The sequence below is a fragment of the Diplotaxodon limnothrissa genome, linkage group LG1 (assembly GCF_057381915.1).
Source record: "Diplotaxodon limnothrissa isolate DT_005_m linkage group LG1, D_limnothrissa_male_GT1.1, whole genome shotgun sequence".
NCBI lineage: Eukaryota > Metazoa > Chordata > Actinopteri > Cichliformes > Cichlidae > Diplotaxodon > Diplotaxodon limnothrissa.
In genome coordinates, this window is record NC_140596.1 from 30,158,852 (window position 1) to 30,173,001 (window position 14,150).

The following is a 14,150-nucleotide window of genomic DNA, read 5'->3' on the forward strand; positions in this document are numbered from 1 at the left end:
TACAGTTGTATAAAAGAGACTTTGGGGGAAAAGTCCTCTTTCTCTCTGCCGTGTACCCATTTACACTTCTGCAGATCAAGAGAATGTCTGATCGCTGTAAGTTGTTTAGCATGCCTGTGTGCTAAAAGCTACAAGGGCGTGATAAATCTTGACTTAAGTGCAGTTGTAGGTGTATTTGTGTGTGCCTTTACTGGTGTGAGATGGAGAACTGTGGGGTTTTTTTGTTTTTTGGGGGGAGGTGGGGGAAAGCTGTATATGTTTGTCAAAATGTGTGTTAATGCAGTGATTTCCCTCGATTCACACATTTTCTAGCTTGTCAGCAGTCTGTATAACTTCTGAGTACTCTGTTAGTTCATGAAACATCATGAAATTTCTGGACGTATGTGTACAAATGTAAACCGGTTCACATATAGCAAACACTGAATGATGATTGGGTATAATTGTGTATAGTCGCTATAATTTTGCAGAATACTTGGATGATATCCTCAGTATCACTTTATCTTAAATTAACTGGGTAGCGTTTTGATGATGTTATAAAAAAATGACTGATTAGACTTTTATTTGTATTATTACTACTACTATTATTATTATTACTTTTATTATTTCATTTTTATTTATTGATTATTTATGTATTTAAATTAGTTTTGTGTACTTTTTGCAGTGTATATGTAGATCAGCATTGCTCTCTTGGCAATGATGTCAGTTCAGGATCTGTGGGCTAGATAAGTAATATAAAACCTGGATTAAGATGAAATGAGCATTTCTTCTTTTTTTTTTTAATCTGAATTGTGCAACATGTCTGTATTACTGTAACGCTCTAAATATACATACGCACATACACTTATACATGCATACATTGACACTGACTAACCTGTGTCAATGGGAAATCTGTGTTGTGCAGGTGGCTCATTGGACGTCTACAAAAGAATTCCAGAGCACGTGCTTGGAAGGATTGCTGTGGCGGTAAGTGTTCATAAAGTATGCAGAGTTTCCCTGCTGTAAAGTTAAAACCTTTTTTTACTCCATATACAGAGCTCTAGCTGCGAGCACAACAGACCCCACCTACCTGCTATTCAAACTTTCTGTTTGCAAGAAATCAGCCAATCAGATAAAAGTTGGTTTAAAGGGATTTGGTGCAGCATTAAAAACATTTTTTCAAATTGCCGATGAATAGAGGCTAAACAATTGTCTAATATAATATAAATATACAATATTTTAAATAGTGAAGTCAAAATTCAGGACTTTTTATTGCCCCTCTGTTAGCCTGGTTCTTCCAGAGGTTTCTACCTGTTAAAAGGGAGTTTTTCCTTCCCGCTGTTGCCAAGTGATTGCTCTGATTGCTGGGTTTTCTTTGTATTATTGTAGGGGTTTTATCGTAAAGTATAAAGTGCTTTGAAGTGACTGTTGTTGTTGTGATTTGGCACTACATGAATAAAACTGAACTGAAGCAAATTACAAAATTACAGTTATACTACCAATACTAAAGGAGTTATATATGTTGACATGTATAAAAAGTATAGCATCAACAAATTGTGTATATACATATCTAAGCATATATAATATGTTATGGCAAAGCCCTAGGGAGACGGTTAATTTGTACTTAGTATAGTAGTAGTATTTATTTTATTGTCATTGTCAAGAACTTCTTGTACTTTTTAAGATAGCGCTGTCGACCCTCTATAGCACATATGTTTCAAAGTTGTGGCCCAAATACAACAGTGGTCCCACTTCCTCCATGGGCAGACTATAACAGCAGGAAACCCTTGGTTACTAATTTGTCAGCAGATATAGACTACTGACAAATTGTAGCATTTGCCTAGCTCTAGCTGCTTTCTACATCCCCATTCATATAACTGCTAAAAGGTTAAGATAAGCTTTATTATCATTGTAAGCACAAATAAACAACAAAATTGGAGGCACTGCTGATGTTGGTGTATACAGACAGACAAACATAAATAATCATACTTTTCAAATAAAAGAGTAATAAAAATATTCTCTGTACTATCATCAATAGAAATAATAAATAAATAGATAATAATGCTACGGATTGCAGCTTTAATGGCTCAGGTAGGCAGTTGAATAGATGGATATTATAGAGGTATTTTAACTATTGTATTTTGCACTTAAGGTAGATATTGCATAGAGATCAAACATGAACTTGTTTGTGCATGCGTACCAGAGCATGAAACTTAAGTGATGTCACTCAGTATAATTAAATATTCATATTATTTTAATGCATTATTATGAAAAAATGTTTAAAAAAAATGGTTTTCTGACCACTGTTGATGTCTGGGATCATCGTCATTCATCAGGATTGGGTATTGATAACATTTTTATATCAATGCCAAATGAATAAATAATATAAAATTCTGCTTGTAAACATGAAACCATCGCTAAAAGCTTGGAGGCTTACCGTTACAATGAATTGGACATTTTGTAACTGTTTCTCAGTCCCACCTGGCTCTCGATTCCCTTTTCTAGTCGGTGGTTTTACCTCTTGAATTTAATTGCCCATGCGTGCGTGGCAGTCACAGTTTCAGTGTGACCTGTTATTTGTTTGCTGCAAACAAAACAGACCTGAGACAAAAACTCATTTAATGTATTAAAGAAATAAAGACAGGAGAACCACAGGTGTGAATTTTTCAATTAGCCCTTATTAGGTGAATGATGGACAAAGTGAGTGTTGTTTTCCTCGTACTCGCCCCGTGCCCATTTCTCCCTCATGTTCTCCTCTCAGTTAAAACTCACATTCTGATCGTATTTGGCCTTGATGTTGATTAATGCATGCCTCTGTTCCACACTCATTACCCTTCTCCTGTCTCCACCTCCTCTTTTCTGTCTCTCTCCTTTAACTTTGTCCGTAATCAAACAATGACAGCTATTTAGTCAGTGTTAATTCTAATTCACAGCTTTCCTTCCTTTCCACTGTCACAGTTGTTAATTATCACAGAAGGAAAAGCACCCAAGAGGGTGCGAGTGGAGCTGCAGACGCCAGTTGTTGCGCTTGCACCACAACCTTTCAAAGCAGCAGGACTTCAGAGAGCTTTTGTGATTTCTTAATTTATCACAGAGGTTGTTTTGCACGAGTGCTGGATGACGGGAGCCTTGAAGCTAAAATCTGCTGTCACACCCCGTAAATGAAGAAACCACCACAAAGCAACATTACACGTTTGCAAATGACTTTAATACTTACTTCTTACTTTTCTAGGTGCCCTAAACTGCCTCCTTCCTAATTCTTCAGTTATTTTCTCTTTTCTCTAGAGAGAAAGTCAGCTTGTTCAGAAAGAGTTTCTTGTGTCCGTATTCACTTCCTGTTGGTTGCTTCCTGATTCTCCGTTTGTCACCAGAGACTTGTAGACATTTTACTCGAATGCACCTCATAATTTTAGCCAATTTGATGTCCATGTTTCCTCAAATGACTTCATAGCTTAACATTGTTGTTGGGATAGACTGTAGAACTTGCCTACAGTATTGTGCAGAAGTCTTCTCCCATTTCTCTGTGTATTGGGAAATAACAGTTTATTGAAATGTGTGCAAGCATAAACTGGAGTTTGTAAAATTAGAAAGAGTTAAAAGTCAGTATTTTGTGTGAACACCTTTACTCTTAACCACAGCCTGAACTCTCCGAAACCTCTTTTCCACTTGCATCTACTCAGCTCGACTCTACTGGATTCTACTTGGTTTTTAGGGTTTTTCATTAGGTGCTCGTTTTTAAAGTACAAAGTTGGCTGGGGTTGCAAGCGAGCCGAGTCTAGCCAAAAATGTGATATCAACAGACTTCCAGGAAGTGATGTCACTGGATGAGTCATGATAGTGACTCTGTCACAAGAATCAAGCCGAAGCAGAAGTAGATAAGTACTTTTGGGCAGCTCTGTTCCTCACAGTTTAATTATTTGACGAATTCTGTGAAAAGTGAAACCACGGCTCTCGTCCCATTCACTCATAGGAATGGACTGAAAGCACTCAATGAGCCTTTGAGCAACACGCTTTTAAGCCGTTTTACAGATCTAAAAGCCCATAGACTAGGGAGACAGATATTTCACTGCCTTATTCACCTGCAGGTCTATAATTTAAATGCTCTGTTACTTAAATATGGGAACTAATATTCACTGAAACAAGGCAGCAACTCCATACTTGTCTTTAAAATGATGTAATTCACAAGTTGTTTGGCTAATACCATCACGCCATACTACTCCTTGAGGTTAGTCTGGTACAAACGTGACAGATTGTGCAAGCTGGTCTTAGTTGAATCTCCTGTAATCACCACTTTATTATACAGCGACAGTTACTCTGAAGGAGTCCTTCCATCATGCCGCATGCTGGGATCCTGGAGCCTGTTCACCTGCTGCTAAATTTTGTTCTTTAAAATGTGTCACTTTATAACTGAACTCTTTCAAAACAGAGGTGGCGATAAACCTGAGTTAATGTGAAGTAGTTGTTATTCACCAGGGTGTGCTGGTTACACGCCTCATGCTGTCAGAATTGATAGTTGTTCTCTGCCGCTTGTGTCTCTAGGTAGTCAAAGGCCTGACGTATCTGTGGAGCCTGAAGATACTTCACAGAGGTGAGTAAGGTAGTGCACGGCCTCCGTGTTATTAAAAAAGAGCAGGGTTGATAAAGACAAGCCGCGGTGTGCTGATGTTGCAGTTCTATGAAGCAGTTTGTCTCCACAGATGTCAAGCCTTCCAATATGCTGGTGAACACCCGAGGACGAGTCAAGCTCTGTGACTTTGGTGTCAGCACACAGGTACACTGATTTGTTTGTGCGAGCATGAGTGAGAGAGGAAAAGAGAATGGGAGATAGAGGAGAGAAGAAAAAGAACAGTTGTCTGTGGCTTCAAAAACCTCAGTCCTGTGCTCTCAGCGTGTCTGTGTGCGCGTGCATATGGTCAGCTTGTCAATCACCACATTCATTTTCCAACTCAAGACATCAGCGCTGTCCCAGGGGTCTTCCTCTCACATTAACCCCCCACCTCCATTGTTCTGCAGCCTCTCAGAAAAATCACTTGTTATAATTATGACCCACACACACACAACGCCAAGCCTCATTGATATGTATTCAGTAGATTGGGGGAAAGCGTGGGTGACGGACAATGGAGTGCGTGTGTGCAAGTCTGTGTGTGCATCAGTGTGCGTTTTGTAGTGTAATCATCAGGGACAGACCTTCACCGCTCCCCAAAACATCAACCCGAGGTCTGCTTTTTTAACACACATCGCTTCTGTGGTAAATTGTTATTCATTTTTAACCTCCACTTCCTTGCTCAACTCCAAGGTGAATTTACACCCTCACTGACTTGTCTTTTTAACTATATTTTTCTGTTAAAGTCTTTTCCACTCATGTACATGCTTCCTCACTCGTTCACGCTCCAGAGGGCATGCTCACAAAAAAAGGAGAGAGAAAAACAGCCTTAAGGGAACAGACACTCATTATCACAGTCCTGTCATTGATGGCATGTGCCATTGTGTCCACATGCACAAACTCACTAATGTCTCCTTGTCTCACTCCTGTTCCTTTGTGCGATGGTTTAGTGCAGCCCAAGATATCGACCTGACATGTCAGTAGGTTTACGTAAAGAAACTTAATCCCCCTTGTTTTTCTTTATTCCTTGACATGACCTTAGTTATATCAAGTTATTTATGCTGTGATCATTTTAATACTTTTTAACGTTTACTCACTTAAATGCTGTTTTATTTGCAGCTGGTGAATTCCATCGCCAAAACATACGTGGGAACTAATGCATACATGGCGGTGAGACACCACTTGATTTTATTCTCTGATACTTTTGAATTTGTTTTAATGCAGTTATACGTTGGTCTCTGACTTTGTTTTTACACTTGTTTGTTTTTGCTTCATAGCCGGAAAGGATATCAGGAGAACAGTATGGGATCCATGCAGATGTCTGGAGTGCGGGCATCTCTTTCATGGAGGTATAACAGTTTTTAAGTGACTTTATGATACACTTAACTGTTACATGAGCGGTCCATTTAATGGCAGATTTAGCTGCAGTGTAATTAAAATGTAATGGGTGGTATCGCATGTGTTAAGTCTTGTCTGTTGCTCATTGTGTGTGGAGGTTTATCAGTGTCACTGTTCTTCTCTCCACATAGCATCGATAAAGTGCTTAACTGACAGTGTGTGTTCAAATAACATTTTAATTTCAGCATCCACCTCCCCGGTCTTTTGTCCTCCTGCTGACATTATTGATTCTCCATCTGTTTCTGTCTCCAGCTCTCCTTCAGCACTATAATAAACGATTGTGGCTTCTGCCTCACCTTTGTTGGTCAATAAATTTGATATCATTACAATTATAACTATAATGGAGTTTGCAGTGATGTCAAACTTATTGACGTAAGTTTGCGTGATTAAGACATATAGTCGTTTTATAAGAGTCTGGTCTCTTTGTTTCTAGCTGTGGGCGTGCACATTAAGCCAAATGAATTGGGTTGCAGTCCTGCTCCCATCTTTACTAGTTAGTCTGTTTATGTTGAAGGAAAGAGCTGAGCATTTTGACAATTTAATAAAGTAATGTTGCCAATAAGCTGCCCTTGACCAAGATGAAAAATGTCCACCCCCAAGTGAATTGCAAAATGTCAGGGAGAGCTGACACCCAACACCCCAGTGAAAACAACACACACACATATTATACGCAACTGCCCTCCAATGGTGTCCCCCTTCTCTTTATCCCTCTATTCTGTTCTCTGCAGGTGGTAATTGTGCGTGTGGGGGGGTTATTAACTAATGGCTGATGTTGTTTGATGAGGAAGTGTTATCAGCAGGTGGGCACTAAGCTTACCTCAAAGACTGAAAGTCTCAAGTTCTGCACGCTCGAGTAGCTTCAGCTGCATTTTGCTTCCTTGTCTACACTTGAGATTTTATGCTATTAAGACACTGCTGATGGCAAGGTGTTTGTACAGTAACACATAATGATGGATACCCTATCATTGCCCTTTACAGTCTATCTGAATGCAGTCCTGTGGTCATACAGGAAGTTTTACCTTTGTGAAGTTTCATTTGTCAGAAAAAGTATTGCTGTGTGTTTTTGGTTGCATTTTAATCTGAGACTCTCACGCAGGACTTCTTAGATGGATGGATAAAACTAAATTTGTTTATTGTCAGATATACTTGAGAATTAATTGTTATCATCTTGTCTATACAGCTGGCGCTTGGCATGTTCCCGTATCCACAGGTAAGGGCTTTTTTTTTTTTAATGGATTATGGCACTGATGAATAAATGCTGGGAGTTTTGATCTGCTTCAAATAATTTTTCTGGAAGGAGTTCCTGTTGGATGTTTATTCTTGTAATAGTTTTCTTGATAGATAACAGTTTCTCTTCTTGAAATAATTTAGTATGTTAAGACAAAATAAGAAACAAAGAAAAATTGCAAACAACCTGAAGACCGCTCAGCACTGTGCTGATTAGGCTTTTTGTTGGCCAGCTTCTCCCACCCAATTCTAAACTGCTGGATAATTTTCTCTTTATTTTTTTAATTGTAGTTTTCTATTTATAGGAGAAAACTGGAATCATAACCCCCGGGAAACTGATTTCCTCTTGTTATCAATTCATCTAGATCAGTTTTTGATTTACAGTTTCAAGTGTATGAACTGCTTTTTGGGCTTATTTTTTTCCCCTCATTACACTAAGTTAAAATCCTGCTCAAATGTAATTGCTACAGAAGTGGCTTCCCAATCCCATCAAGTCTTAATTAGCCCTTTTAAGATGGGTTTATCTCACTAATCCCTAGCTGAGCAATCTCAATCTGGTTACCTCAGGTTACCTCCTGGCTGTCCACCTTTACAAAATTTGAAGGGGCAGGTCTTATTTAGGAAAATTTGTTTCTGAAGTTAGACTGATTGTGTGAGAGTATTAGTTATTTATAGATGAGCTGGGATTTTCCATTTCTGCCCGTCAGTGCATTTGACAAAAAGTCTTACACGGTGAATCAGTTATTTTATTTTTTTAATGGTTTGTTGTGTGCAACAGTTGGACTGCTCTGTTAGTCAAAACGCGCTTGAAAATAAGTGATTTAAAAGGCAGACTGTTTGGTAACTGCTGCACCATCTGCCCATGGATTGGCGAGTTACTGATTATTTTCAGGAACGCCAGTTATCCTTCCCGAGGAGAGCAGACATTCAATAAATGAACGAGCCGGACAGCTTTTATAAGGCTTAAAAATCTCAGGATGTATGCATGAAAATGTGCTCTTGTATGCCATTGGTCTTTTGGCTGATAATGTCCATTGCCTCTGTTTAATGATGTTCTCCAGTAAAAGCCATTTGTCATGTGTTTTGACAGGAATTTATTCAGCACCTCTTTTTGTGCTTTCACAGTAAACATCTGTCTGCGAGACTGATTAGAGTCGCGATGTAGCTCTTGACTTGTTTTTGGCGTCGATCGTTAATTCTTAAGTACGATGAAAAGCAAGTGCAGGAAAGCAAAGGTGTAGATCGTGTAGTAACGTAAATGTCATACAGTGATCGATCTGTGCGCCTGTAGCCTTGGGTGTGTCTGATTTGCGCGCTCTCCTCTCTTCATTTGATTCCGTCATTATCATGTTAATCGCTAATGTACGAGAGGCACTTTAGTCCTCCCTCGTAGATATAAAAGGGGTGGACAAAATAAAAACACCTCTCTGTTTTTGGTAAGGCTCTCTACCATCACGCAGCTTTCCTCATCTCGGTGTTAATTTTCCCCTAACTCCATATGGCACTGCAGACAGTTCACCTGCAGGCTGTAGCAGAGCAGTGTGGCGAGAGCGCTCGGATCCAGCTCGTCAGGCGCAGCCTGCCAAAGTCCTCGGGCCTAAGCTGTCATTTTTGCAGACGCTGGCACAGCTGTCTGTGCAAAACCCCCTGCTACACTTCACAGAGAACATTTTAGCACAGGCTCAGAAAGAAGTTGTAGAAGATTAAAAGAGGGAGGAAAAATTAGAAGAAAATCTGTGGCGTCTGAATTTTTACTTAGTGAAAAATGCTGGATGACTTATTAAAGCGGTGTGGCGTTTAGATTTCACCCCTTGAAGGAACTAAAGGAAGGGAGCGTGTGCGCGTTCCACTTGCTTTTATTTGTCGGACGTTGTTTAGTTAATGGATTATCCTCCATTCATTGTTGTGTGATTGTGTATGCATGCACAGTGGAGTCATCACCTCATGTTTGTCATGATTAGAGATTGTCTCTTTAATTCCACTTCACCACATGTCGGGATTCATTTGCATTCTTTGTCAGGAGTTAATGGAGTTTTGCACGGCTCGCTCTGAAAGTCTTTGAAGACACCAGACCTGATGTGATGTGTATACAGCCGCCAGCAGTATTGTATCTGATTGATTTGTCTTTTTTGCTTGCTTTATGCTTGCTTTTGTTTCTCTTCATTTTGTCATGTTTTTTTTTCTCCCCCCCTCAAATTTGAATGGATTTGTGGATGAAATGCCGTGTCAATCTTTAGTGTGTCTGTTTCAGGAACTTTCATTACACGTCAGCGCATCCATCAGAGAATATAGATGCTTTCCTTTTGTTGCTTTGTTTTTTCACTCCGAAATGAAACGGAGAGGAAATGGTATCTGTTCCCACAGTGTAGTGTGTGTTGTAAACAATGTTTGCTGTAATTTTTTAGCTCGCTACAACAAATCCAAACTGCTGCATACTTTGTTCGATCACGTGTCCTCCGTCAGCAAGCTAGTTAACATTTTGTTTCAATAGATAAGTAATCAATATGTGAAGTCTTAACATATTACAGGACCTTTTGTTTATTGCAGTGCTAATTATTGTCGCTTGCACATTTTTGGACGTTTCGCTTACAACTCATTTTGGCTCATCTGTGCAGCCGAAAACTGATTTTAATGATCTGTTGTCTTGACTTGATAGCGCTTCCTTTAATCAATCACGTTGCAAATCTAAATTTAACACTTAGAGAATCTAATTTGAGCAGTATTCCTGTGGCTAAGGATGAAAGGCTGGCAGCTGAAGGAGATCAGAGATGAGCTGCTTTCATTGCATGATGTTTCATAGCCTTCATTTTCAGGGAAACGCATCTCAAGCTAATGCAACAGCATGCTTGTTGTTGACCTAACAGCTACGAAAACAGAGGTGCAGACCTCTCATTTTTTTTTATTTATATATATATATATATATATATATATATATATATAAAAGCATATCTTCATTTGGGCCCTTAATCATAATGAAAACATGCCTGTCAGTTTTTGAAAGTGATGTCTTTTTTTCTTTTATTATCTATCTAAAAGAGAGTTTTTTAGATTCATTACCCTTGAAGAAATGTCTTCTTTCAAGAGGGGAAAAGCCATCTGATCTTTTAGACGTGTTTATTGAGCGGCTCTTGAAAGGGACAGAAATCATTTGACATCTAAAAATTGATTTTGTGACTTCTTCTTTTCATGCTGAGCAGACTGTGATGGTTTGAAGTAATGAGAGAAGCTCAAAAACTTGAGTGGGCTCTCCACCTCAAAGACGCGAGAAGCTGGTGTTTATTTCCTACACAGCTACATTTGAATACACACACACAGAGACAGCTTTATGCACTTACATACACAATACAGGTGTTTGTTCATAGCTAACATACAAATAAAAGTCTGAGTCCATCTATTTTCTTCTGTTTATCTAGTTCAGGGTCATGGGGTGGCTGGAGTCTATCCCAGCTGTCATTGGGTAAAAGGTGGGGTACACCCCAGGCAGGTCACTGGTCTGTGTCACGCTGCTTACCAAGAGAGTTTATTTCTGTGCACACTTAAGCAAACATGCATTTTTTTTATGCCTTTGGGATCTAGCTTTTTGATTATTCTTTTTATGGGTTCTATTTTATCTTTTTATTATTATTTTTATTTTTAGGGTGGGATACATCTACAGTCTTCAGCACACATCCAGTCTCGTATTAATTCACTATGAGTCACCGGCACAGAGATTCATTTACATCTTCCGCTAGTAGTTTAGTCAGATTGTGTTTATGACTTAGGAGAAGATTCGACTCATTTCATGATGAAATTCATTGAGAAATGCGGCCCATCCAAAGGTTCACTTCATGGGGAATAACAGGGAGGTATTTTAAAATAAAAAATCTTTTTTTTGATGTGTGGTCAAGCCACACGGTACAAGAGGAACATGCGCTCATTTATGCTTGAATAAGTTGGTCTCCCACTATCCAATTCCAACTCCTGGAGCAGCACGCAATTTTGTTCTAGTAATTATTTCTGAACAAATTAGTTTTCCATAGTTGCCTTTAATGTGTCTGAATCAGGCAAAACTGGATATAGAGGCAGTTTAGGAGTCTCTTGGTATTTACAGAGTGTAAAAACCTGTATTTAATCGAGTGGATCAATAAGTGCTCTAATGCACTGTCAGAAGGCCTGGAGAAATGAGCAATTTATTCACCAAACATTGTTAGACATTTAGCTGAGCCTAGTTTTTGAGCCTTGTATCATTTAGTCTGTGTGATGAAGTTATAAATTTAGATCTTTAGAAATAAAAGCATGGGTTTCCTCATGAATTCAGCCTCGGGGGGTGTTTAAATAAAAAAACTAAATCCTGTCTAGAGTTTTGTTACTGCAGTGTCGTACATTTTAAGACGAAGGCTTTTATTTTTAAGAAAAGTTTCTTTATTTTTGATCCCGATCAAATGAGGTGGCGTGTTAGTAAGTCAAAAAATTGGATTTGTGTTTTTTTTCCTCCTTTTCAAGATCCGCCTTGTTGTTGTCATCGTGTGTTTAGCTCGTTCAGTGTCGGAGTGTCACCTGGGAAACCGCCACAGCGAGCACGCTCTTCTAAAACCTCAACACTGTTTGCGACAGTCACTTTGCATCCCAGCACATCTCGATCACCTGGAGGGCAGGAATGAAGTGCAGCTCTGAAAATTAGCATTAGTGGATCTTTTACCCCCATTCTCCTCAAATGAGAGCGAGGCCATTAACATTTGTGTGTTTTCATTATGTAAATGGTGTTAACACATACTCACAAATTGCCAACAGGAAAGCAATAATTTTCTCCCAGTGATCATAATGTGTCCAAGTGCATCGTCTTGATTATGACACGCTAATTACATATTGCCTAGTCTCTCTCTCTCTCTCTCTCTCTCCCTCTCTCACCCTACAGATTCAGAAAAACCAAGGATCTTTAATGGTAAGTTTTATTGCAGTGGAATAAGAAGCTAGAGGTCTACAACTCTGAAGTCTGTTACTCTTGGTTGACTCTCTCATTTGAAATAATAATAAAAAAAAAAGCCCATCAAATTCCATTTTTGCAGAAAAATATTGGATCATGCTTAAACTGCTAGTATTATATTAGGTGCCATTATGGAATAATAAAAACATTCAGAAGCTGAATGGTGGTTTGCCTGAGCTCACTGAATTTGATTAATCTAGGTAGATACTTTTTTTTTTTTAATATCACACTATTGATTTTCTCCATTGCCAAGAAATTCCATGTAAGCTAACATGTTTTTTTCTCCCTGTGCTTCTCCTTTTCCAGCCTCTCCAGTTACTGCAATGCATTGTTGATGAGGTGAGTCGTCGTCTTATGTGCTTTTGCATCTAAAGTCAGCCCTAATGGCCCGGAAAGCTTATATTTTGTTTCCTAATGAAGCAAACCACTCAGGCGGCTTTGCTCCCCATTCACTCAACCCTTCACCCTACGCGACTGCCTCAGGCAATACACATATGCACATGCACATTACTGTAGAGGTTGGACCTGTCATGAGTAACACGTACACACAAAGCGCAGCTCTCAATTCTGTGTACTAGTGTATGCAAAAATGTGTTTAACCAGGCTTTCTCTCCTTACTGCACTGGGTTTTATTATTGTGTCTTAAAAAAAAAAGTCAGAGAAGACTCACAGGAGCATCAAACCAAAGACTCATAGGACTGATAATGATGCGCGCACACTGCAGACCACAGCGACTGATTAGCCATCCAATAAAGTTTTATTTAATTTTGTAATTTACGTAGAAGCAAAAGGATGTCAAAGATGAAAAAGACATAATAATGACTTTATAAGAATTTATTTAAGCCAACGGATCAATCTCCTCAGTGACAGCGTTCAGGTACCCGTTCTCATCTAATTTCTTTATGCTCTAAGACTTTCCATTTTCTAATACAAAATGCAAGCTTGGACAAAATATCATAGTGAAACCAAACCTTGTTCAAGTCAATCTTGAACAGTTTCTTGATACATTGAGATGCTGCTGTGCACAAAAATATGCATTATATAGAAGCTCACTCTGTGTGCATTTACATCATAAGCAGGAATAATAATCTCCCCTCCCCTCTTCTTCTTTTAAGCTGGCTTCTTTGCTGAACAGTCAAAATGGCTACACAGCATAAAGCATTCCTGCAATGCCCCCATCACCAGCTATATCGCACATTAAACATACAATGTCACTTGTCCTTAACTGCCTATAGATTGGCCGTAATTAATAATTAAATGCTTTCGGTTGTAATGGATTGACCTGGGCTGAACTGTTCATTAGTCAGCTAGACGTAGCCATCACTCAAACTATTTTTCTGTGCCCTTTCTCGTCTCCCCCTTGAGGCAAGAGAGCTCTCATTGTTGTCCGTGCCGTACCGTCCCAGCTAGTGCAGTGCTTTGGAGGAAGAGACAAGAGGATAACCTCTCTCTGGACAGTTGACGCTGCATTGATGAAATCTATCTGTTCCCACTTACGGCCGATTTAGACTTGTGCATTGAGTCTCGGCAGAGCCGATGACATAAGCTACGTAAAGTGGCTGACATTGTTGCCAGCGTTTATGGCTGTATGTGGTGCATTATGTGTTAATTATGTGTTTTACATGCAGTGCCAGCCGATAGAAACAAATGAAATGCCTCGACTTTCTTCCCTCCGGGGTCCTCGCTCTTTGTTGTTTTCTTTTTTCTTTTTTTTCCAAAGGAAAACACATTTATGCATCAAGTTTGTACATTCAGATAGTTTCAGCTCCCTCTCCCTCCAGGAATTTACAGATTTTTTTTGAGTGCTTATGTTGTTACTATCATTATTGTTTCTTATATTGAGGCAATGATTGTAATTCTCTCCCTGTCCTGTTCAAAAACTGCCAAAAAACTCACCAGAAATGAACAGGGGAGAGGACTCGACGGTTGTGAACAGGCCAGGTGCACATCAGGTTACACTGTAGGTTACGTTGTAGAGTTTTA

At 39.2% G+C, this 14,150-nt stretch overlaps 1 protein-coding gene across 2 annotated transcripts in view; it reads left to right on the plus strand.

Annotated features, from left to right (window-relative positions):
• map2k5 (mitogen-activated protein kinase kinase 5) overlaps positions 1-14,150 on the plus strand; it is a 59,780-nt gene that overhangs the window by 18,869 nt on the left and 26,761 nt on the right. For both annotated transcript variants that reach the window (XM_085349635.1, XM_085349644.1), the window contains exons 12-19: positions 902-963; positions 4,516-4,564; positions 4,674-4,747; positions 5,699-5,749; positions 5,857-5,928; positions 7,158-7,187; positions 12,099-12,125; positions 12,474-12,506. In XM_085349635.1, the coding sequence (XP_085205761.1) occupies positions 902-963; positions 4,516-4,564; positions 4,674-4,747; positions 5,699-5,749; positions 5,857-5,928; positions 7,158-7,187; positions 12,099-12,125; positions 12,474-12,506 (398 nt within the window). The remainder of the gene's footprint in view (positions 1-901; positions 964-4,515; positions 4,565-4,673; positions 4,748-5,698; positions 5,750-5,856; positions 5,929-7,157; positions 7,188-12,098; positions 12,126-12,473; positions 12,507-14,150) is intronic.